We start from the raw sequence: 24,278 nt of genomic DNA on the forward strand, positions 1-24,278 counted from the left end.
AAAGTAATTTCCAGGATATCTTCTTTTTTACAAAAAAGGCATGAGCATCAGAAATTCCCTTTGAAACAAAAAAACCTATATTAAGTGAATAATAAACAAATGGGCTAAGTAGGCCAGAGAATTTGGAGTTCCACTTAAAAATTAATCCACTTAAAATTTAAAATAACATAACCCATTTAAACAGCTTTTTTCAACTATGATTTTCAACCAAAATAATGAAAAAGGTACCACATAAACAAGGGCAAATTTTTGTTTGAAGAATCAGATGAACTGAGACAACAGCAAAGAACACAAATGTATAGTCATAAAGTAGCTTACAAATAAAAATTCATGTAATTCAATGTTTCTAACTAAAGACAAGTGCCAAAAGTTGTCCAAGGTATACATCTGGGTATCAAAACCCAGCCTCCCAAATTCTCTATAGCTAAACGGGTAACTTCATCATTCATTTTTGAATGAAATATAGTTTTATATAAACTAAATATAAATGTGTTTTACTAAAGAAAAAACATTGATCTTAATCTACAAATAATCTAACTTTCATTCATTCTTTCATTTAACAACAGCTGCTAAGAACAAAAATGAGTCAAACCTCAGGAATAAAATTAAGCATGAATACTACACAGTTCTTGATATGAAGGATGCTACAAGCTAGTAAGGAAAAAGAACACAGAAACAAATAATAAGTATGTAAAAATGCTATATTAGAGTTATATACAAAACACAATGATTATTAAGGGTAAAGAACAATAGACTTCTGTCTTTCTTTTTTCACATTTATAAAACTCAAAAACTTAGAATGAAAAAAAAAAAACTTCATGAGTAATGCACAAATAAAAACAAAATAGGAAATGCTCTTACTTGGAAAATCCTTCCCATCTGGATAGTAATACTCTGTGAACTCTATATAGACAGCTGACATTTCTTGTGGAAGATACAGGGATTTTTTATTGCAAGAAATCATACTTTTAGGGGAAGATCGACATTGTTCTGCTGTAGAGACCTAAAAAAAGAAATTAAGTTTATTGAAGTAACACTAAACAAAGCCCTTTCCACCAAAGATTTATGCAACACAAACATCACTTCAAATTCTTAAAACTATTTCCAATAATTAACTGCCAATGTAATCTTTATTATATATTTAATTTCACATAAAACTGTTTTAAAATAATACAATTCAACTTATAAAAACATAAACTCTTTGGATTCTCATCAATGACAAACTCAATTCTGTACAAATTTCTTTGCAAATTTACTACTCTGAGGCTTACAACAACAAAATATTTCTGTAAGACAGTACAAATATACAAATGGCAGAGTCAGGACAAGATTCAAGTTTTAAAGACTAGACTACTTCCCAACTACGTACTTCATAATAATTCTTTACTATAATTCATTATTATGAAAAATAACATAACTATATACAGATCTTTTGTTTAGAATAATAAAAAAATTATGGAGATGCGCAGTGGTGATAATCACACAATAATGTGAATATACTTAATGTCAATGAACTTTACACTTAAAAATGGCTAAAATGATAAATGTTATGTATATTTTACCACAATAAAAATTTAAAAATAACAGTGCAACTATAAATGCTCCTGTCAAACAGTCTGAGCTTTCTTCCAAAAAAACTATTAGTTTTAAGATTCACGTTACACATCTTTCACTCTCCACAAAACAGCTAATTATAATTACATCAAAAGCATGTATACAACTCTTCAAAGTTCAACAGACAGCATCTTATCAATTTCATTTATTTATGCTTGCTTAGCAGACCCAGGGATGTATCTCAAAGTTATTTTTTTTCATTCATTCAACAAACATGTATATTTCTCACACAAAGTAGATACTCTTCACTGGTTTGTTTCCTTTTTATAAATTGCTAATCAAACTAAATTTAAGTCAGTCCCTTTTATTATCTGATAAGTTTTTCTATGTACTCATGGAAACAAATTCTTTTCAACTCTAGAGTGTCAAGTTATTTTAGTAGATAATAGTTTTTTTCCTTTTTCTTTTAACAGTTAAAAAGTTTTTCAAATTGGGATGAACATACTATCTTATTTTCTTCCAGTTATTTTTGCTCTGTTTTGGTTCTCTGTGTATGTGGGATTTCTTTATTGTACTTCATCCTTAATCATACAGGATTATGGGTGATCCTCCTTCCCCATTTCCATATGAACTTATTCAAATATAATGCATTACATACAGAATACTAAGAAAGAAACAATTGCACAATAAGAAAATAACTCTTGCATCAATGCATCTCCAAACTGGCATCATTGATATCTGAGGACAGATAATTCTTTGTTTTGGGGGCTGTAGAATGTTCAGCAGCATCACTATCTCTACCCACTAGACATTAGCAGCAACCCCCTCCAGATGTGACTACCTCCCCCAGCTGTGACAACTGTCCTCAGACATCACCAAGTGTCCCCTGAAGGGCATAACTGGCCCCAGTTAAAAATTACTAAGTAAAATGAAAATGTTTCAGATAAAACCAAGTTTCAAAGACATAGACTTATCAAAATATACCAGAATAATTCATAAATGATAATATATACTTGAAATCCTTTATTTTAAAAAAAAAAAGGGTCATTTCCCTATTGTGTTGGTCTCAACGATTGGGATGTCAGACCATGTTGTATAATTATAGCCTGAATAAGACTGTTAGTATAAATGGGACAGAGTTCTTAGCTATAAAGTAATGTTCACAGGATAATCAATACTTAGTTTGATTAAGCAAAAACTGTATTTTAGTTTCCTCCATGAAGACCTTTGTGTAATATGGAATCTGGCCTCCAAAGAGAAGTCTGTCTGGTCTTTGTTCCTGCTCCTGGGAGCTAATTCTAAACTCTTGGAATTTCCTATTCATGAAAGACCTCTGAGACCACAACTGATAGTATATGCTTTACAAAATGAATCAGAATGGGACTGACCACACTTGGTAAGTCTTAGTGGTATTTAGAGGGTGAAGGCTCGTGTCATCTGGAATCAAGTCCACCCATAGAGACTGAATTCAACTACACGGGCAATATTTCATGCATATTATTAAATGTTCATCCTGGGAGGCAAAGATGTTCTGAACTTGGAGCCCTCTCAAACTTCACTCTAGGCTCTCTTCCTATTGTCTAATTTATATCCCTCCCCTGTAATAAATGAGACGCTGAGCGTAACTGATTTGAGTGTGTTCTGTGAGTTTTTCTAGTGAAATCAAACCTGCAGGCCAATCAGGGAAATCCGAAAACCTATGGTTGGAGTCAGAAGTCTTGCGCAGACTTAGCAGTATGGCAAACTCAGCACTTAACCTCACGTTTTGCCTAGTTCTGGGTAACCATACAAACAAAAATCAATGAACTGGTATTTTCTACTCTAGTCATTTCACAAAGCTGGTCAAGATATTTATAAATAAAATGGTGGCACAGTTTATAAGAGCTGCTTGCAGGAGATACTAAAGGTGTTTATCAGAAGATTTAATTTAAAAAATAAAACATACCTGGTATATATTGAAATCAGCAAGTCTAACGACAACAGAACTAGACATTAACTTCACTTTGGATTGTTGAGATAACGCTGAAGGCTTTTTAGAAGCCCCTTTCAGAGCTGAATCTTTCTCTGTGGGAAACAAAAATTCCTTTCAATTTAGAGTAAAATTATTTTTAACAGTCACTCTTCTATTGTTAATCAGCTACTAGAAATATAGATGAACCCAAATTTCTCAAACAAGATAACATATGTGGAAACACTTTATATATAAATTGATACAAGAATGTAAGTTGTTATGATGATTACTTTCTTATTTGTGACGATTATTCTTTAAATGGGAATCATATCACACTTAAGAAACTCTCATACAGTAACTTTTGGTAGAACTCTTATTAAAAAGAGAAATCTACCTGTCATTTAGGAGTCTGTAATATTCTACAAGGGTATTACTTTTATTAGTCATATTAATTTATAAAGTCCTTTTATCTATAATCCTATGATCTGTATGAGGTACAGGCGTTTTAGACATTAATTAAACACAACACAACACACAGGGTCGCTAAGAGTCAGACATGACTGAGCGACTTTACTTTCATTTTTCACTTTCATGCATTGGAGAAGGAAATGGTAACCCACTCCAGTGTTCTTGCCTGGAGAATCCCAGGGACGGGGGAGCCTGGTGGGCTGCCGTCTATGGGATCGCACAGAGTCGGACACGACTGAAGTGACTTAGCAGCAGCAGCAGCAGCAAACACAATACTTATTTACAGAAAATATCATATGGTGAACATACACATTCACACATATACACACACACAATTAATACTAGGGGAATAACATAATGTTGTTATAGGTAAAATACCTGTTTGTGTGTGCTGGGGAGAGGCATGTGTTGGGGATTTAGGAGGTGAACCTACATTATGATCCTTTACAGCCTGTTTAAGCATTTCAACGTTGCACTCAAATTCATGTAACAACTCGTTGGCCCATCCATTTTTTGTTTTGGTTGCATCACTAAAATACATCCAATGATTACAACTATCTCCTGTAAAATGAATAACAAGTATTTCACTGAAAAATACACTTTTCACATATTCCATTATAGCAAAGCTTCTGATGCTCAAGCTGAAACTTCAATACTTTGGCCACCTGATGCGAAGAACTGACTCATTGGAAAAGACCCTGATGCTTGGAAAGATTGAAGTTGGGAGAAGGGGATGACAGAGGATGAGATGGTTGGATGGCATCACCGACTCGATGGACATGAGTCTGAGCAAGCTCCGGGAGTTGGTAATGGACAGGGAGCCTGGCGTGCTGCAGTCCATGGGGTCACAAAGAGTCTGAGCAACTGAACTGAACTGAACCGAACCGAAAGCTTCTAGTAATATATTTATTTTCTCAAGGGATTCTTTAATCTTCCAATAAATTTGAAGCTTTCACCGACTACAGACATTAATCTTCCTATAAAATATGAGTAAAATATTTAGAATTGAGAGAGAGTATTAAAAGAAAATAACCTGGGAGGATTTGTATCTATAACCCAGGCTTAGCAGACCATCACTCAAAGTTTCAATAAGAAGCAGCACTGGCAATCAACCTCCATTGAATGCTCACCCACCTGGCATAACCCCATTAGATAGAATCCTGGAAAACACCATAGAGAAAAAAAGGTTCTTCATCAAAGACGTGTTGTAAAGTAACTGCCGATATACTGATATATATATGTATCTTTGGAGGAAAAAAGGGTTAAGAAAATAAAATCTACTTTATGACTACAAGTTTTACCTCACAAATAGGAAAGATTTCTATGGTAAAAATTATATTCAATATACGTAAGTAACCAATGAATCAGGAGGACAGACAAAGCAACACAAAGTCCTTCAAACAAAGTCCTTAAAATTCTATCAGGTACTGACACAGAAATGAACAATACTGGAAAACTGAAATTTGTGAAGAGAAAAATTTGATCATATTTTAAAAGTCCTAGAAAACTCTTTATAGCTATCTGTTTTTCCTTATTTGTATGAATTAAAAAATAAGTCACATATCACCAAAATGCAAAAATGGATAAAAGGTCAAATTACTTAATTTGGCCATAAACATACGTATTTTAGTTTTCATTATTTGGGGAGGGGGAGTACCTATCAATATTTGATTATTAAAGAATCTATTAAATCGTACCTATTGATGAAATTTACAAAGTACAGAAAAGTTTCAAAAAAGGTACCTGGAATCCTACAACTTAACTAAAATTGCTGTTACCCTTTTGCATTACTTTCTTTTTTTTATTTTTGAATATACATAATTTAAAATGAAAAATATATTAATAACTTTCTTTTGTCACAGCTAACAAAATAGTACAAATGTAGTCTTCTATATTCTAATCTTTCTCAATTTCTAACAATTATACTTGCTAATAATCTATAGAAACCTCAAAATAAGCTACATGAATGTTTTCTATGGCAATTATATTTTCTTCGTAAGATACTGGCCAGGGGAAAAAAATATCAAGTGTCTTGATCTCTTTTCTCCTTAAAAAATTAAATAAAAACAAGTGCAATAGACTGGCTATATAATTTTAAAGCAAGATTTACATAATTTAAAGAAACTGTTATACAAACCTGCTTTGTGATAAGGATAATAATCTATAGTTAGCTGTGTAAAAGACAGTTGCATAGCCCCTCCAGTGATACGTCTGTTTGACTCTGGGGAAAGAAAAAAGTGAAATTGAAAGAGAGATAGAGAAAGAAGGATTAAGCAAATATCAGAAACATTTCATTTACCACATTGGCAGTCCAAGCAGTGACAACTGTCTCTGTTACCAAGGTTAATACAACAAGGATTTTAAGAAATGCATTCAATCCAGTAAATATTTATTGAGCCCTTATCATATGCAAGTACTAAGCTAAAAGGTAAGGATACAAGAATAGCAGAACTTTAATATTTACTGCCCTAACCAGATGCCAGGCACTGTTTTAAAAATTTTAAGTGTACTTATTTGTTCTTCATGATGAATCTATAAAACAGGTAACATTAATCTATTTACTTAACAAAATTAAATAGGTCAAGGTTGTACAACCAGTAAGTGCAGAGCTGGTTTTGAAACCAGGAAATCTTAACCACTACATTACACCATCTTGCCTCCTATTGAAGAAGCAATTGAATCTACTAGTTTAGGTGAATTATCTAAAGTCACATAGCTACATTAAGACTGGAAGGATCTAAAACTGTTTCTATTTTGTTATGTCTGTTCATATATTTTGTGTTTTAGACTCCACATATACATGAGTTATAGATAGGGTAAGGGAGAACGGGATAAAGGCAGTCAAAAGGTATAAACTTTCATAGTTACAAGTACTAGGAATATAATGTACAACATGATACATATAATTAACACTGCTGCATGTTATATATGAAAGTTGTTAAGAAAATAAATCCTAGGAATTCTCATCACAAGGCAATATTTTTTTCATTTCTTTAATTTTGTGTCTCTATGAGATGATGGATGGGCACTATATTTACTATGATGGTCATTTCATAACGTATGTAAGTCAAATCAATATGTTGTATGCCTTAAACTTATGCAGTGTTACATGACAATTGTATCTTGATAAAACTAGAAAGAAAAAAATTAAAAGGTTAAAAAAAAAATCCAAAGGTAAAGTCAGTATAACTCCAACATAAAAATCAAATATTAAAACAGCCCAGACAGTATTTTCCTAGTGGTACAGTAGATAAGAATCTGTCTGCCAATGCAGAGGACAAGGGTTCGATCCCTGGTCCAGGAAGATTTCACATGCTGCGGAGCAGCTAAGGCCAGGCACCACAATTACTGAGCCTATGGCTCTACAGCCCGTGAGCCACAACTACCAAGCTCACCTGCTGCAACTTCTGAAATCCGTGTGCCTGGAGCCTGTGCTCTACAAGAGAGGCCATGGCAATGAGAAGTCTGTATACCACAGTGGAGACCCAGCACAGGCAAAAATAAAAATAATAAAACACCCAGCATGAACTAAACAAATACAAATTAGTATAAAGCTATGTACATACTCTCTATATAAATTTAACTCCAATTTATCTCACCTGGTAGAATTTCTAGTATAGAACTACAATCCCATATTTAAAACACTTGGAGCCTAACGTTTCAGAATTGCTTCAGATTTTTAGTAAAGTAATATGGTATGTATGTGAGGGTGTATGTGTGTGTTTGTACATACACACAACACGGCCACCAGGTTCTGAGGCAGCACAAAGTAATGCGTGCTAAGTCGCTTCAGTCATGTCCTATTCTTTGCGACCCTATAGACCATAGCCCGCCAGGTTCCTCTATCCATGGATTCCCCAGGCAAGAATACTGGAGTGGGTTTCCACGTCCTCCTCCAGAGGATCTTCCCAACCCAGGAATTGAATCCGTGTCTCTTAATGTCTCCTGCACTGGCAGGAGGGTTCTTTTACCACTAGCACCACCTGAAAAGTCTATACAAAGTAATGAAAGACAGTAATTCTTCAGCAAAACTCAAGTATTTACACTAAGTGGGTAAAATAAAGATGATAAGTAGCAACATGCTCATTAGATAAACTTGTGCCAGAAAATAAACTGTTTACAAACTTATGAAAAAGAATTTCGGGCCCTTCTGGATTTTAGAATAGCAGAGAATTGATTATAGATCTGTATTTTGGCAGAGGGGTTTTCTCTTTAAATAACATCTTCTATATTGTTCTGTAAAGGACCAACCTAGACAGCCTATTAAAAATCAGAGACATTACTTTGCCAACAAAGGTTCTTCTAGTCAAAGCTATGGTTTTTCCAGCAGTCATGTATGGGTGTGAGAGTTGGACTGTGAAGAAAACTGAGTGCCAAAGAATTGATGCTTTTGAACTGTGTGGTGTTGGAGAAGACTCTTGAGAGTCCCTTAGACTGCAAGGAGATCCAACCAGTCCATCCTAAAGGAAATCAGTCCTGAATATTCATTGGAAGAACTGATGCTGAAGCTGAAACTCCAATATTTTGGCCACCTGATGGGAAGAACTGACTCATTTGAAAAGACCCTGATGCTAGGAAAGATTGAAGGCAGGAAGAGAAGGGGATGACAGAGGATGAGATGGTTGGATGGCATCACCAACTCAATGGACATGAGTTGGAGTACAGCTGATGATGGACAGGGAGGCCTGGCATGCTGCAGTCTATGGGATCGCAAAGAGTTGAACACAATTGAGCGACTAAACTGAACTGAACTGATAAGGGAATATAGAATGAGGAATGTAAAAGAGCTTAGAAAACACTTTTCTCTGTTTTTTGGCTTATCACTTAACCTTGACCCCTTATTTTGATATTTTGGTTTAACTTTTTTTGATTTGCCTTTCAAATCACTAAAGCAGAAGATGCCACCTATAAGCCAAACAACACAAAGGTAGACAAACAAAAGACAACAAATCTCTCCAAACTTCAAATCTTCTTTAACCTTTTCTGCTCCATCTTTTTATCTGGCAGCTGATATCTGGTTGCCTGAGAAGGCAGGATAACGTCTATGGCTAAATATCAGGGGTTGGTCTCAGTATTCACTCTCACAGTTATAAAAATCCAGAGCAACAACTTTCATAGACATAGTTTTTGATTCAGGTCTGAGGCCCACAGGTTAGATACCTCCATTTAAAAGAGTTTGAGCTTGGACTTCCCTGGTGGCAGAGCAGACAAGAATCCACCTGCAATGCAGGACACAGGTTCGATCCCTGGTCTGGGAAGACTCCACACGCTGTGAAGCGACTAAGTCCGTGTGCCACAACTACTGAGCGTTCTCGACCTACAAGTTGCAACAACTGAAGCCGAGTGCCACAACTACTGAAGCTTGTGCCCACTAGGGCCCACGAACCGCAACTACTGAGCCCATGTGCTGCAACTCCCAAAGCCCGTGCACCTAGAGCCTGTGCTCCACAAGAGAAGCCACCAAAATGAGAAGCCCATGCACGGTAACCAAGAGTAGCCCCTGCCTGCTGCAACTAGAAAAAGCCCACACAGAGTAATGAAGACTCAACACAGCAAAAAATAAAATAAGCAAAAATCTAACAAATAAAAATAAACAAAAGATTCTCAGCTTGATTCTCATGCTCATCAGGGTTTGAGAACCAATGTCTTAGAAGTAGGACAATGAAACCTTCTAACAATTATGGGCCAGGGATGCTCTGAAGGATATACAGAAATGCCTAACACTTAGAGTACAGAAACACAGATTTTCAAAGTGACCAAGGGCAGCTCCCTGTTAACCCATTACCTGTGTCCATTAAATAAGGAAAAATAAGAGAAGCTAAAGCTAAAAGAAAACATTTTCCTAATTGGAATTTGGCTTCCTGACCAAATTTAGGGAAGATCTGGAGTAAGGAGACAAAAAAAATTTAGTCACATAGTTGTGTTTATATGCACAAAGGGGTAGAAAATAGTAGATAAACCATCATGCTGAAAATACACATGTATCACTTCTCAGCCTCTGAGCTAAAATCAAGTGAAATGCATGTGCAAATAATTATGACTTGAGTATGAACTAAAATTTAATTTATGAACAATTTCAAAATTATGAGAAAGCTAGTTCAAAGCCAAGTCTAATTTTTCACTATCTTCTAAGGACGTCAGTCTTTAAAAAAAAAAAAAAAAACCTAATTTTACCATTAGCATTGACAGCCAACAATTAATTATATTGAGGCACTAACTTGTAGCAAAGCAAAATAAAATTTTATACCAATATATAATCCTTAAAATTATACCTTTCATCTATGTATCTCAATGAATGATAAAATTATGATCAGTTATTTTAAGAGTAAGACTACTTATTACATATGAAAAACAATCCAGATGTGCAGTAAATTTTAGAGAAAACCAAAAGAGTTTCAAATAGCAGTGTTTATTACCTTTTTCTTTAGCATGAATATCATCACATATGTGTAGATCTAGATGAGAAACCACTAAATGATGGGAGGTTTCTTTAACATCAAAGTCACTGAACAGTTTCACAATTGCGTCACTTAGATCAGGAGCATTTGAAGTCTGTGGTGTCTTCGCATGCTGGGTAGATGGGGCTACCGCAGAACTCTAAAAGATTTAAAGCTGCCTTGTCACTGCAAGTTAAATATTTGTCATTCCCCACTCAAGAAAACTTAAATATTTTTAATAATAAAGTCATAAAAAATAAGCAAATACATTTTATTTTGCATCAGTAACTAAGTTTCCCTAAAATATTTTCTAAATTATATAGGAATAAAACTAAAACTAGAGAACTATAAACAATCTGAATATGAACCTAATATCTGAATAGCTATATTTACATGTTTATAGCCCTTCCTGTTTGAGAAAATATATTTATTAACTATTAAAGGCAGCTTATTTAAATATTACTAGTTCTATATATTAAAAATGAAAACAAATGTGAGCCCTGTATCCATTAGCTACATACACTATTATATGCCCTGAAGAAATAAATAATTACTTTGTAAAACCACTTGTGATATTATTTAGTACTACAGGTGCTATTAAGAGGTGTGATATATCTTTTGAACTTGAAGAAGCCAGAAAACAGCTGAGGTTTATAACAGTTTGTGAGTTCACATTCTTTGCTCCCCAAAGAGAGAAAACATAGTATACTGTTGAAGTATAAAGACATTTGTGAACGTTCAATAGCTTAAAATAACTCTACATACATAAGTATACTATGAGATGATCTGTATATCTGTTAACCATAAAACTATACATGAAGCTTTCGTAACAATTAAAAGAAGACCAGATTTGTTATTTCAAATATTTTTAAACTTTCTAAGAACAATTTGTTAACAAAAGTATAGTTATTTACAGAAAATAAAAGTACTATATACACAGCTTATATACAACACATACCTTCTTCATAGTAAGAACTATAATCATATTGTAAAAAGAATTTCAAAGTGTTCTCAGTAAATGAGAATCTCGATGAAAATGACTGGGGCCACATTATTTAAAGGAAAACAAAGATGAAACAGTTGTGAAGCCTTAAATTCTAGGGATTCAAGTAAGCTTTTTTACTAATTATTAAACTGATTTTCATCAGAAAAATCACTTTTTCTTATGTTTTCCCCCATCCACTTTTAAAGCTTTCAGTTCAGTTCAGTCACTAAGTCGTGTCCGACTCTTTGCAACCCCATGAATCACAGCACACCAGGCCTCCCTATCCATCACCAACTCCCGGAGTTCACTCAGACTCACGTCCATCGAGTCAGTGATGCCATCCAGCCATCTCATCCTCTGTCGTCCCCTTCTCCTCCTGCCCCCAATCCCTCCCAGCATCAGAGTCTTTTCCAACGAGTCAACTCTTCGCATGAAGTGGCCAAAGTACTGGAGTTTCAGCTTTAGCATCATTCCTTCCAAAGAAATCCCAGGACTGATCTTTAGAATGGACCGGTTGGATCTCCTTGCAGTCCAAGGGACTCTCAAGAGTCTTCTCCAACACCACAGTTCAAAAGCAGCAATTCTTCGGCGCTCACCTTTCTTCACAGTTCAACTCTCACATCCATACATGACCACTGGAAAAACCATAGCCTTGACTAGACGGACCTTTGTTGGCAAAGTAATGTCTCTGCTTTTGAATATGCTATCTAGGTTGGTCATAACTTTCCTTCCAAGGAGTAAGCGTCTTTTGATTTCATGGCTGCAGTCACCATCTGCAGTGATTTTGGAGCCCAGAAAAATAAAGTCTGACACTGTTTCCACTGTTTCCCCATCTATTTCCCATGAAGTGATGGGACCGGATGCCATGATCTTCGTTTTCTGAATGTTGAGCTTTAAGCCAACTTTTTCACTCTCCTCTTTCACTTTCATCAAGAGGCTTTTTAGTTTCTCTTCACTTTCTGCCATAAGGGTAGTGTCATCTGCATATCTGAGGTTATTGATATTTCTCCCAGCAATCTTGATTCCAGCTTGTGCTTCTTTCAGCCCAGCGTTTCTCATGATGTACTCTGCATAGAAGTTAAATAAGCAGGGTGACAATATACAACCTTCATGTACTCCTTTTCCTATTTGGAACCAGTCTGTTGCTCCATGTCCAGTTCTAACTGTTGCTTCCTGACCTGCATACAGGTTTCTCAAGAGGCAGGTCAAGTGGTCTGCTATTCCCATCTCTTTCAAAATTTCCACAGTTTATTGTGGTCCACACAGTCAAAGGCTTTGGCATAGTCAATACAGCAGAAATAGATGTTTTTCTGGAACTCTCTTGCTTTTGCCATGATCCAGCGGATGTTGGCAATTTGATCTCTGGTTCCTTTGCCTTTTCTAAATCCAGCTTGAACATCTGGAAGTTCACAGTTCACGTATTGCTGAAGCCTGGCTTGGAGAACTTTGAGCATTACTTTACTAGCATGTGAGATAAGTGCAACTGTGCAGTAGTTTGAGCATTCTTTGGCATTGCCTTTCTTTGGGATTAGAATGAAAACTGACCTTTTCCAGTCCTGTGGCCACTGCTGAGTTTTCCAAATTTGCTGGCATATTGAGTGCAGCACTTTCACACCATCATCTTTCAGGATTTGAAATAGCTCAACTGGAATTCCATCACCTCCACTAGCTTTGTTCGTAGTGATGCTTTCTAAGGCCCACTTGACTTCACATTCCAGGATGCCTGGCTCTAAGTGAGTGATCACACCATTGTGATTATCTTGGTCATGAAGATCTTTTTTGTACAGTTCTTCTGTGTATTTTTGCCACCTCTTCTTAATATCTTCTGCTTCTGTTACAGACTATTATTTATGTCTATGATGGTAATATTTTGAAAGAAAACACTCTCCGGTATTGCTTTAATTATGTTTCCTGTCTTTCATCAAGACAAATACTGATACAAATAAAAACATAAGCATTAATCTCCCTACAAACTCTTTTCTTCGTACTAAGGTACATTCAGGCTTTTGGATGCTATCTGTAGGGGGGAACGTGGGCCACTATAAACTCTTGACTCATGAATAATCTTTAAAAAATTCTTAATTTTCAAGTTCGCAAAGCTCTCAAGTTCTAAATTGAGCAAAGGAACACAACTACTTCACTCTCTAATGCACACTCTTGGTATTTTAAATGATACCTAAAATAGTGATGTGACAACTACCACTGAAGAAACTCCACAGCAATGTCAATGGCTAAGTGTAACTACTATAAAATATTAAGGAATGACAAAAAAGACTAAGTAAATACTAATGACATGGAAGAAAACTATAGCCATTTGCTACTACATCCTTTCTAAACTATGAAATAATGCAGATTATTAGGCAAAAAAAAAAACCTGTAAGGAAATAACCTCAAAATGCTAACAATGGTTTTGTCATGGTAGTAGCATTATAGAATTTTGTCCTTGTTTCTCATTTCCTAAGCTGTATCTTTATATAGCTTCCTAATCTATATTCTATTTTATATAAAGACATCTATCTACATATTGCATAAATAAGTTATAGTAACATCAACACTTTGTCTATTGATCTTTCATTTCAATTATCATCTCTGTTAATGACATCCTAAATTATAATACATGAATTGTCATTGCAAGCTTTAACAGGCTAGTGTTATGATGGTAATACTGCAAAATATTACCTCCTGTACTTCCTAAATTATTTTTTTCCACTCCAAAATGGAACTCATTATTACCTTTTCTTAGCCTTACATCCCCTAATCAAACCTGCTTCCTTCTGTACTTATTCTTCTGGTTAATGGAATTACTAATTATTCAAGAAGTTTTCAACTTTTCTCTCTTCTCTATCCTCAACTGATAAAACACTCAAATATCTTTCCCCAGTTTGGCTTGTTTTTTCTTCTTTCAAACCATTACTAGAGATCCAAGTCTACCCCTTCCCTAGAGTGGCAGCCTTCCTACTCTTCAATCTACCCTCTTATAATACCACCATGTCATACTTAACTTTTGTTTCCTATTTAAAAACTTCCATTGACTTCTGTATGCCCATGGGAAAAGTAAACATATAATGCCCATCATGTCTAGTGGCCACTTTTGCTTAAACTCAGGCTACTTCCCTATGAAAACCCTATTCTATGCTATGATCCAGTACTCAGTTCATCAAACTTTTAAAATTAGGTTCCCACACAGAATTATATATGAAGACATCTTATTGGATAAATATTAATTATTTGGTAGCATGATAAAGGATTCACCATCAATTTAGCTTAAAGCTCTGGGAAATTTTGTTCACATCAATAGGTAGGCTGGAATTAAATCAACTTTATTTTAGCAAAGCAACATGATCCTTTGAACTCTTTCAAGTTACATGCCAGGATTCACATAGTGATCTACTGTAAAAAGATTATTTTTAATAGTCTAGCAACAGACATTTATTAAATCTTCCTTCAAACATGTTGAAAGCAAAGAAGTGGAAATCATCTAATGTGTTAGTCTGTCACTGGTCATTCACATCCAACATGGACAGCAATATTTCAAATTGCCTGTCATTTCCCAGAGATTTTTTAGTCAAAACCCTCCTGCCTGCCTCACCATCCACCCCTGACAAATCTATTACAGTAAGAACCAGGATGAGTAAGAAGAATGCTTTTCATTTGTAAACTAGGATACTAGGATAGGAGTAATTATGGAACTGGAAAATCAGACTGACATCTTAACACAAGAAAGACTATACATCAAAATGGAAGATGTGAAACAATTTTCTTAAAACTTGGGAAGCTGTCACATATTCACAAGGTATGTGTAATATCACTCTCAAAAATAAAGCTCTAGTAACACTAAACCCCTTATCTTTATCAGATAATGCCATGCTCTCTATCACCATCATACTTTTATAGATTCTATTTCCTCATTTGAAATATCCTTTTTCTCATCTGTGAACTCCTACTCATTTTTCAGACTTAACTTCATTATCCTCTTTGTGAAACCTTTCCAAAGTCCATCCACAAGCAGTTGATTAAAACTTCTCTATCCTTCCATAATCTCCTCATCCCTCTTTTTTTTTGGCTGCTCTGAGACTTCATTGCTGTGTGCAGGCTTTCTCTAGTTGCAGTGAGCAGGGGGCTACTCACTATTGTGGTGTACGGGCTTCTCATTGCAGTGGCTTCTCCTGTTGCAGAGCACAGGCTCCAGGCATGTGTGCTGCAGTAGTTACGGCTCACATGCTCCAAAGCACAGGCTCAGTAGTTGTGGCGCACATGCTCAGTTGCTCCACTGAATGTGGAATCTTCCCAGTTGTTCTTGTTGTTCAGTTGCTCAGTTGTGTCCGACTCTAAAGACTGAAGTCCGCCAGGCTCCTCCATCCATGGGATTTACCAGGCAAGAATACTAGAGTGAGCTGCCATTTCCTCCTGGACCAGAGATCAAACCCACATCTACTGCACTGGCAGGCAAATTCTTATCCACTGTACCACCAGGGAAGTCCCTCATCCCCATTTTTCATTCTGCACTCCAGCATTTATGTTGGACTGCAACATTCGATTGCCCATTACATTCTGAGATCCTTGAGGGCAGGTTCAGACAATATTTATTTTTTCATCAGCAGCATCTAGCCCTGCACCTGATGACAAAGCAGGCAGGCAGTAAACAATGACAGTTTGACAGTCACAATAAAGCCTGAATTACCATGTATCAGCCAGATTACCAACAAAGTACACATCTAAGATGTAATTACTCTATTTCCAATGAAATAATTCATAGAAGTATGATTTCACAATATCCATTAAGTTTTTATTGGATAGATATAAAAAGTCAATTGTACTCATAAAATTATCAAAAGACACTACACACTGGGATTTCCAATTTCCCTTCTACAAAAATCTTCATGTTAAATTCTCAGTATTTAGTACTAGGAAAGGTTAGAAAACTTTTTCTTTGTAGGAAAAAAAAACTAGTAATGCTTCTGATTTTAAGAAAGTGATCATTAAATAGCTTCCTTTTTTGTCCCAGCCATCAGACAATTCTAGCTTTGTGTTCACCTTCAGCAATTCCCTAGGGCTTTTATATCAATCCTTCCATTCTCTCCCTTGACTATAATCACCCAGGCTTTTTTCTTTTGAACTTTAGTAATTTTTAATTTGTATTTTTTTTAATTTCCTGAAAATATGTATTTATAACATCAAAATTCTTTTATGTTATCATTAAGTCTAGTGCCAAGCACAGACTTGCAAATAAGATATGTACTATATAGACAGAAATATATTTGATATATAAGAAAAATTTTGGACTCAAAGTATTATAATCTATTTCACATAGAGAAAACAACTAACCATTCTGGTTTTTAAACCACTTACATGTAAAGTGAAGTGTTTTTCCTATTAACATTTTATAGCATACCTGTGTAGGTTCAGGAGCCATACTCTTCCTTTGTTCTGTTGATTTTTCTATTGCTTCACTAAGAGATTTTGCATATTGTACCATAGCCTTCAACTGGGAATCCGTTAAAACCCATAATAAGTCATCCAATATTAGAACTAACTTTGTTGCAATGACATTGCAGTCCTTTAACTGTCAGGGAAAAATGATTCATAAAATTAAGCCAAGTAATAAAACTTAGAATGCACTTGTATTTTTAAAAGTTAAAATTTTTTCAATGATTTAAACAAACGCTTCCTTTTTCACCAAATATTTGTTGAATTCCTATAATATGGAAGAAATATTTCCTAGTATTGGAGAAACAGTGGTAAAAAAAAGACTGACAGGTTCCTTTACCTTAACAGGTACATGTTACATAGGTATAAGCATTTATATAATTTAATTCTGCATTTATAGCTAAAATCATGTAATTATCAACGTTAATGCAACCCCAACTGACCCCTGAACAATGCAGGAGTTAATGCATATAACTTATAGTTGGCCCTCTGTATCCAAGGTTCCTCCATATCCAGGGTTCCTCTGCATCCTCAGGTCCAGCCAACCTGGACCATGTAGTACTGCAGTATATACTATTGAAAAATATCCACATATAAGTGGACCCATATAGCTCAAAACTGTGTGGTTCAAGGCTTAACTGTAATCTAGTAGAAAAGGAGGCATTAAAATTAATTAAAAACTAAACTGCTATTTTAACCACATTTCACAATATTTGTATTAAGTGTCATACTCTGAAAAATTCTTTCAATTGAGCCATGTTTTTAAAAAAGTGATTACTTTCCCACATTAAATTTCATCAAAGTCTATGGTGGATTTTCAAATGCTGACATCCTTAGGCAGCTATCTTCCATATTTATCTAAGTATCCAGTCACATCTTAATAGCCTTCTAAAACTAGTGGTTTTGGTTACTAATGGTGAAGACTTTACTGTTTACCCACTCCTGAGGAATATTCAATAGGAGACATAAAATTATAAAATAGCTACTATTCAATAAATATTTTGTAACAGAAATCTATTCAATTTATCAAAAATAAAAATACTAATATTAAACCTAATGCTATCATCACAACAGATTTCTTCAAATATTGCTTGAAGCACTATATTTCCTATTATTTTGCACTGTTTTAATATGCCAATGTTTCACCTATAAATAATTTAAAATTTTTCATCAATTCCAATAGTTAGCTCATGAATCAAAAGGTAACTCTGTTGACTTACTCTTCTTTTAAGTGTGACTCTGATTTTTGATTGGTTGGTTATTAATCGAACAGGAGCAAACATAATTTCAAGATGTGAGCTTTGGGTAGCATCTGCCTCTATTCGAATCATCTGCCAATTTATTTCCTTAAAGGTCAAAACCTAAAGGGAAAACAAGAGATTAGCTTCACAAACACAAAATGGAGTAAGAAAAAATGTAGATTTATAAAAACAAAACAAAAAAGTTGTTACAAAAATGTATCTTGTGGGATTTCTCTGGTGGTCCAATTTTAAGAATCCACCTTCTAATTCAGGGCACATGGGTTCGATTCCTAGTCAGGCAACTAAGATCCCATGTGCCATGAAGCAACGCATGTTGCAGAGCAACTAAGCCCCTGAGCCAATTAGAGAGGCCTGTGGGCTGCAGTGAGAGAAGACCCTGCGTGTCACAACTTGAGAAAAGCACTCATACTGCAGTGAAGACCAAGTGCAGCCAAAAAAGAAAATGTATCTCTTAACAAATTTTCACATGATATTCTAGATCTATTCATTATGCTTTAACTTTTAATTATACACTTTCAAATTCAGTAACACATCTCCATAATTATATTCATCATCTGTAAAGCTGCTGACACTTTTATTCTAAGTAATTTAATTTTAATATAAAACACAAAGAACATTTGAATTATGTAACCAAAAAGAATTTAACAAAACATATTTTAATTTTGTAAATTTAAAATTCAATTCTGAGTAGCTTAGAAGTTAAAATAGGACTCATTAACTCTATAAGTTGAAAGACTACAGTAAAAACATTAAAAATGTACATTTTATAGTTAAACAAAAATAATACAGAGAAAAGTATAGTTTACAGGAAAAAGTAAATCTAGTAGTATGTGAATATAAGCAACAATAAAAAGTAATTATTTTAAATGTACTTTAATATTAATCAATGTTAAAGCATGTTTAAACAAAAAAAGAAAAATAGAATCTTTACCTCTCCTCTCTGTGGATCTTGAATACGAGTAAATCTTAAATCTCCATGTTCCCAGTTTGCATTTACACTATAGATTCTTAGCTGGGAAAGTTCAAAGGAGGCATTAAAGGCTTTTGCTCCAATGCGAATGACAATAGAATTTACAGAAACAGTAATTCCTTCAACTACTTTTTCAGCAAAGCCGTATTCACTGGGAAAGCAAAGCAAAATACAATGCATTAAAGCCAAAAATAAATCATTAAAAGTGAAGAAGTTTTCTGTTAATATTCTCACACAAGTACACAAATTGCCATATTACTCATTTTTGTTTAACAAAACAAATTTTTGTTAAAACAATCTAGTCTGGTTACATGTAAGTTACAAAAAAAAAATGCTATTTCAAAATGCTAAAGGTTTTAAAATTGGTCTCTCTAAATTATTATAATTGCCATCCAAAGTTGCCTGCTTTAAAAAGCATTAGTGCACAGAACTGGCATCAATAAAGTAAATAAGACGGCTAAATTCCTGACACAAAGAAAGCTGTAGAGGCCAACTGGAATATAATCTCGTAGTTTAGGGATAAGGCCAGAAAAAGTTCACATTATATAATTCAATTCAGTAAATATTTATGGAGCATCTACTATGTGAACAATGCAAGGACCTAAGAAAACCAAAACAGAGTTGTGGCATTACAGGGCTTGAAAGTTACTTGGGGAGGAAAAAAAAAACATATATCTAGTAACTGAAACATGAGGGAGTTTGTCTTTAGGTGCTTTTTTAAAAGGAATCATTGGTACACTCGGTAGAGGAAGAAACTGTTTATAATTAATGAGAAATATATCCAGAAAAGATGAACTTTTCTCAAGGAGAGATAAGAAGGAAGGAAAATCTTAAAAGAGGGAAAAGCATGAGCAAAGACACAGAGAAACAATAAAAGTCATGTTTCAAGAGTAAGTATACATGTATATATATTTGCTGCTGCTAAGTCATGTCAGTAGTGTCCGACTCTGTGCGACTCCATAGATGGCAACCCACCAGGCTCCCCCGTCCCTGGGATTCTCCAGGCAAGAACACTGGAGTGGGTCGCCATTTCCTTCTCCAATGCATGAAAGTGAAAAGTGAAAGTGAAGTCACTCAGTCGTGTCCGATTCTCAGCAACCCCATGGACTACAGCCTACCAGGCTCCTCCATCCATGGGATTTTCCAGGCAAGAGTACTAGAGTGGGGTGCCATTGCCTTCTCCGGTATATATATTTAAGTATACATGTATGGCTGAGTCCCTCTGCTGTCCACCTGAAACTATCATAACATTGTTAATCAGCTGTTGCTGCTGCTGCTAAGTCGCTTCAGTCGTGTCCGACTCTATGCGACCCCATAGACGGCAGCCCACCAGGCTCCCCCGTCCCTGGGATTCTCCAGGCAAGAACACTGGAGTGGGTTGCCATTTCCTTCTCCAATGCAGGAAAGTGAAAAGTGAAAGTGAAGTCGCTCAATCGTGTTGGACTCTTAGCGACCCCATGGACTGCAGCCCTCCAGGCTCCTCCGTCCATGGGATTTTCCAGGCAAGAGTACTGGAGTGGGGTGCCACTGCCTTCTCCAAATCGGCTGTACTCCAATACAAAAAAAAAAAAGTTTTTAAAAATGGTAAGTACAGCAAGACTTAAATACAGACTAGACTATCAATACATTTTTGCAGGGGGGTGGTGAAAGTTTTTGCAAAATTGGCATCTTACTTCAATCATGACCATTATTCCAAAATCTGTATCAGATTTCTTGCTGAAACTTCAGACTGTAAAATTCAAATGTCCATCAGATAGCTCTACTTGGCTGCTTCTCACATATTTCAAAGCCAACATCCATAAAGTGAGGTCATCATTTTTACTGATCATGTACATTGTTCCTCTATACCTGCTATGCTTCTTGACTTACTATCCTAATGAATAAATAAAATTACTTATCTTTCCTAAAATTCAGATGACTTATCTTTTAAATCAGGATATACTTTGTAGCTTACATTTGGACTGTATGAAATAATGCATATGAAGCAAGAAGACCATCCCTGGACTCATGATACTTTAAAAGGTGTAAATATTATTTATAGTATTATAAATAGTAGTATTATGGTATTATTAATACTATTGGAAGTCTATGAGCCTCAGTTTCCTCACTTGTAAAATGAAAATAATAGCTATTTCAAAAGGTTGCTGTGGTCTTTAAGCAACATGTTATTTGGGAAGAGCTATTATGACCCTAAGAACAAATACTGGTCACTTACAAATACTTCTGGAGTTGGAAGAATATTTTTATAGTATATATCTGAGAATACCCTTTGGAACATTCAAACCCATCTATCTACTCTAATCTATGCACATTAAAAAGTTTTACAATTGTATTGGAGGATTTACCATCAGAAGGGTAAAGGCTGAATCAGTGACTAAAGTCTGCATCTTTCTGATTATATCATCCAATATAAACTAAATTTCAGTTTACAAAAATCTCTTCTGAGTTTGGTTAATCTCCACATAGACATCTATCTCCATGTGAAGTGAAAAATCAAATCCCTGAACCTACAAAGTTTACTACCAGTCTATGGGAGCACTGTTGGCTTACAGGTCCTACAAAGAAGGAAGGGCCAGCCTATTCATTGTTAATTTCCCTCTATTTTAATCTCTTAGCTAAAAACAAAATCAAATGGATCTGTTTTTTCCTAAATTGCATGACTATAAAAAATTGAAGAGATATATTCATATTCTTGACAACCATTCTAGACCTAATGAATCATTAATTTCAAAAAAGGAGCCTAAAAAACCCTACAGATTTTTATAAGCACCCTAAATGACTTACAATTTGGCAAGTGTGGAAAACAAAGAAATAGATTAACACACAAAGCCAAAATTATAAAGCTTGTTGGTACTATAAAAACATGAATCAGGAAATATACTGTCAACTGCTTAGCATACAATAATACCTAATTTGTGCCACACCTAATTAAAATAAATCATTTGTTTATAACAACTTTTCTGATGTACTTTTGCCCTTTTAATAGTCTTATAAACATCTCAGTTTTTTCTCCAATATTTCTGACTAGGCAATATTAAGATCAACTGCTCCTACCTGGGCTTCCCTGGTGGCTCAGCTGGTAAGCAATTCGCCTGCAATGTCAGAGACCTGGGCCCAATCCCTGGGTTGGGAAGATCCCCTGGAGAAGGGAATGGCTACCCACACCAGTATTCGGGCCTGGAGTTTTCCATGGACTATATAGTCCATGGGGTTGCAAAGAGTCAGACACAACTGAGCAACTTTCACTTTCACCTTTTTCTCCAATATTTCTGACTAGCCAATTTTAAGATCAACTGCTTCAACCTACTTTACCTAACCTGAAATCATAATCTAAACTCTAAATCTCAAATTACTGGAAAATACATAAACTACAAAAATGTTAATGTGAAAGGTCTTTTCCCCATCACTATTACCTATAGTCCAAATATAAACTGTGTATCTGATAAATCTGGCTTTCAGTAAACTCTCAGCAGTGGATGGATCACCATTCGATTCCCATGTGAAAAATCACTGATCAGACTGTAGGTATTCTCACAGAATGCATTAATATAAAGATGGTTCAACCTTGGTAAAAGAGAAGGAAAATGTGAGGGAGAGTATGTGTGTGTACCTGTATGTGCACATTCAGTCTCAAGAAGAGTTTATCACTGGTTCTACACAGCACCTAGAATACTGAAAATGTCCAGGGCTGCCATGTTGTACAACTTGAGGAGGCACTAATCACATTAAAATCTATGTAAACTTTTTACATGAATACCTGTACCACCCAAAAATAGTGCAGAAAATCTGTTTTGAAGAAATTATATATAAAACAAAATTCAAATTTACTGAATGCAAAGATAAATAGGCAAATTTTTAAGTACCTATTCTTTAAGAACCACTCTAACTTCTCAAGATGGCTTTGTGAAATGCTCTCCTTTACTCTGTGAAATGCTCTCCTTTACAGGCTTCTACTTCATTAGCATCTGGTTTTTATCTATCAAAATTCAATCTGTATAAAGTGTGAGTATTCTATATTTAATGAATTTTAGAGTAACCCAAAAGGTCTATACTTTTTTAAGGCATCAACTTAACTCTTAAGAGTCATAAAAGGTCCGCTGATGCACAGAACAAATGTTATGCAGAGAAAGTGTTCAGAGACCAAATAGGAGACTATCTGATTTATAGAATGCCTAAGCTCTTCTTCCATTTTCTGCTGCTGTTCTGCCTTTGACTGATCATTATATCAAGGAAAGCAAGATGAATGAAAGAGGCTAAAAATCAATTCTGCTACTTTTGCAAAATGTTTACTAAAACTATAAAATGTTTGATGGGAGAAGTGACTGAAATAGAGACTGAGGCTAGGAAATTTTATTTTATGTCCTATTACTGCAGATAACAGAGCTGACTATAGAATCCCTTTGCCAATCATACATATTAATGGATAGCTTACCTTTGTCCTGAAGCAGTTGCAATTGGTGATGGGCCATTTGGGTTTCGTGGTTCTTCACATGTACTCATTTCCATTATTACTTTATCCAAGGACTAATAAAAATACATTTAAAATATAAACATTAGATATTCTATGTATAAGGATATTATTTAAGACTACTTTCTCATTCATTTCTTTAGGAGCAAAGAAAATAAAGCAGAGTCATTTTAAATGTCTCTCTAAAGGTCTAAAAAGAGAAAATGCTCAGTCCTTTCTCAAGGCACTTATTACCTTCTGGAAAAGCTTATTACAGGAGTACAGGAGAAAAAAACTGTAAGTAGTAGCCATATCAGAGAAGGCGATGGCACCCCACTCCAGTACTCTTGCCTGGAAAATCCCATGGATGGAGGAGCCTGGTGGGCTGCAGTCCTTGGGGTCGCTAAGAGTCAGACACGACTGAGCGACTTCACTTTCACTTTTCACTTTCATGCACTGGAGAAGGACATGGCAACCCACTCCAGTGTTCTTGCCTGGAGAAACCCAGGGACGGGGGAGCCTGGTGGGCTGCATTCTATGGGGTCGAACAGTCGGACATGACTGAAGCGACTCAGCAGCAGCAGCAGCAGTAGCCATATACTCCTGAGACCATCAGGTTTCACAGAAGCATAATTGCTAACCTCAGAATGTACATTACTAATTGATAGATTATTTATTTGTAAATAGGACTAAACAACCTCTAAAAGCTTCTCCCAACCTAAAACCTGGAGATTTAAAACATGTAACTATAAAAAATATGAAATATATAAAAATATG

At 35.3% G+C, this 24,278-nt stretch overlaps 1 protein-coding gene across 4 annotated transcripts in view; it reads right to left on the minus strand.

Annotated features, from left to right (window-relative positions):
• BLTP3B (bridge-like lipid transfer protein family member 3B) overlaps positions 1–24,278 on the minus strand; it is a 93,694-nt gene that overhangs the window by 33,538 nt on the left and 35,878 nt on the right. For all 4 annotated transcript variants that reach the window (XM_019961142.2, XM_019961141.2, XM_019961144.2 and 1 more), the window contains 9 exons: positions 23,487–23,578; positions 19,016–19,205; positions 18,043–18,183; positions 16,788–16,958; positions 10,390–10,570; positions 6,111–6,194; positions 4,352–4,534; positions 3,500–3,618; positions 862–1,003 (listed from right to left, as the gene is read on the minus strand). In XM_019961142.2, the coding sequence (XP_019816701.2) occupies positions 862–1,003; positions 3,500–3,618; positions 4,352–4,534; positions 6,111–6,194; positions 10,390–10,570; positions 16,788–16,958; positions 18,043–18,183; positions 19,016–19,205; positions 23,487–23,578 (1,303 nt within the window). The remainder of the gene's footprint in view (positions 1–861; positions 1,004–3,499; positions 3,619–4,351; positions 4,535–6,110; positions 6,195–10,389; positions 10,571–16,787; positions 16,959–18,042; positions 18,184–19,015; positions 19,206–23,486; positions 23,579–24,278) is intronic.

The sequence above is a fragment of the Bos indicus genome, chromosome 5 (assembly GCF_029378745.1).
Source record: "Bos indicus isolate NIAB-ARS_2022 breed Sahiwal x Tharparkar chromosome 5, NIAB-ARS_B.indTharparkar_mat_pri_1.0, whole genome shotgun sequence".
Taxonomy (NCBI): Eukaryota; Metazoa; Chordata; class Mammalia; order Artiodactyla; family Bovidae; genus Bos; species Bos indicus.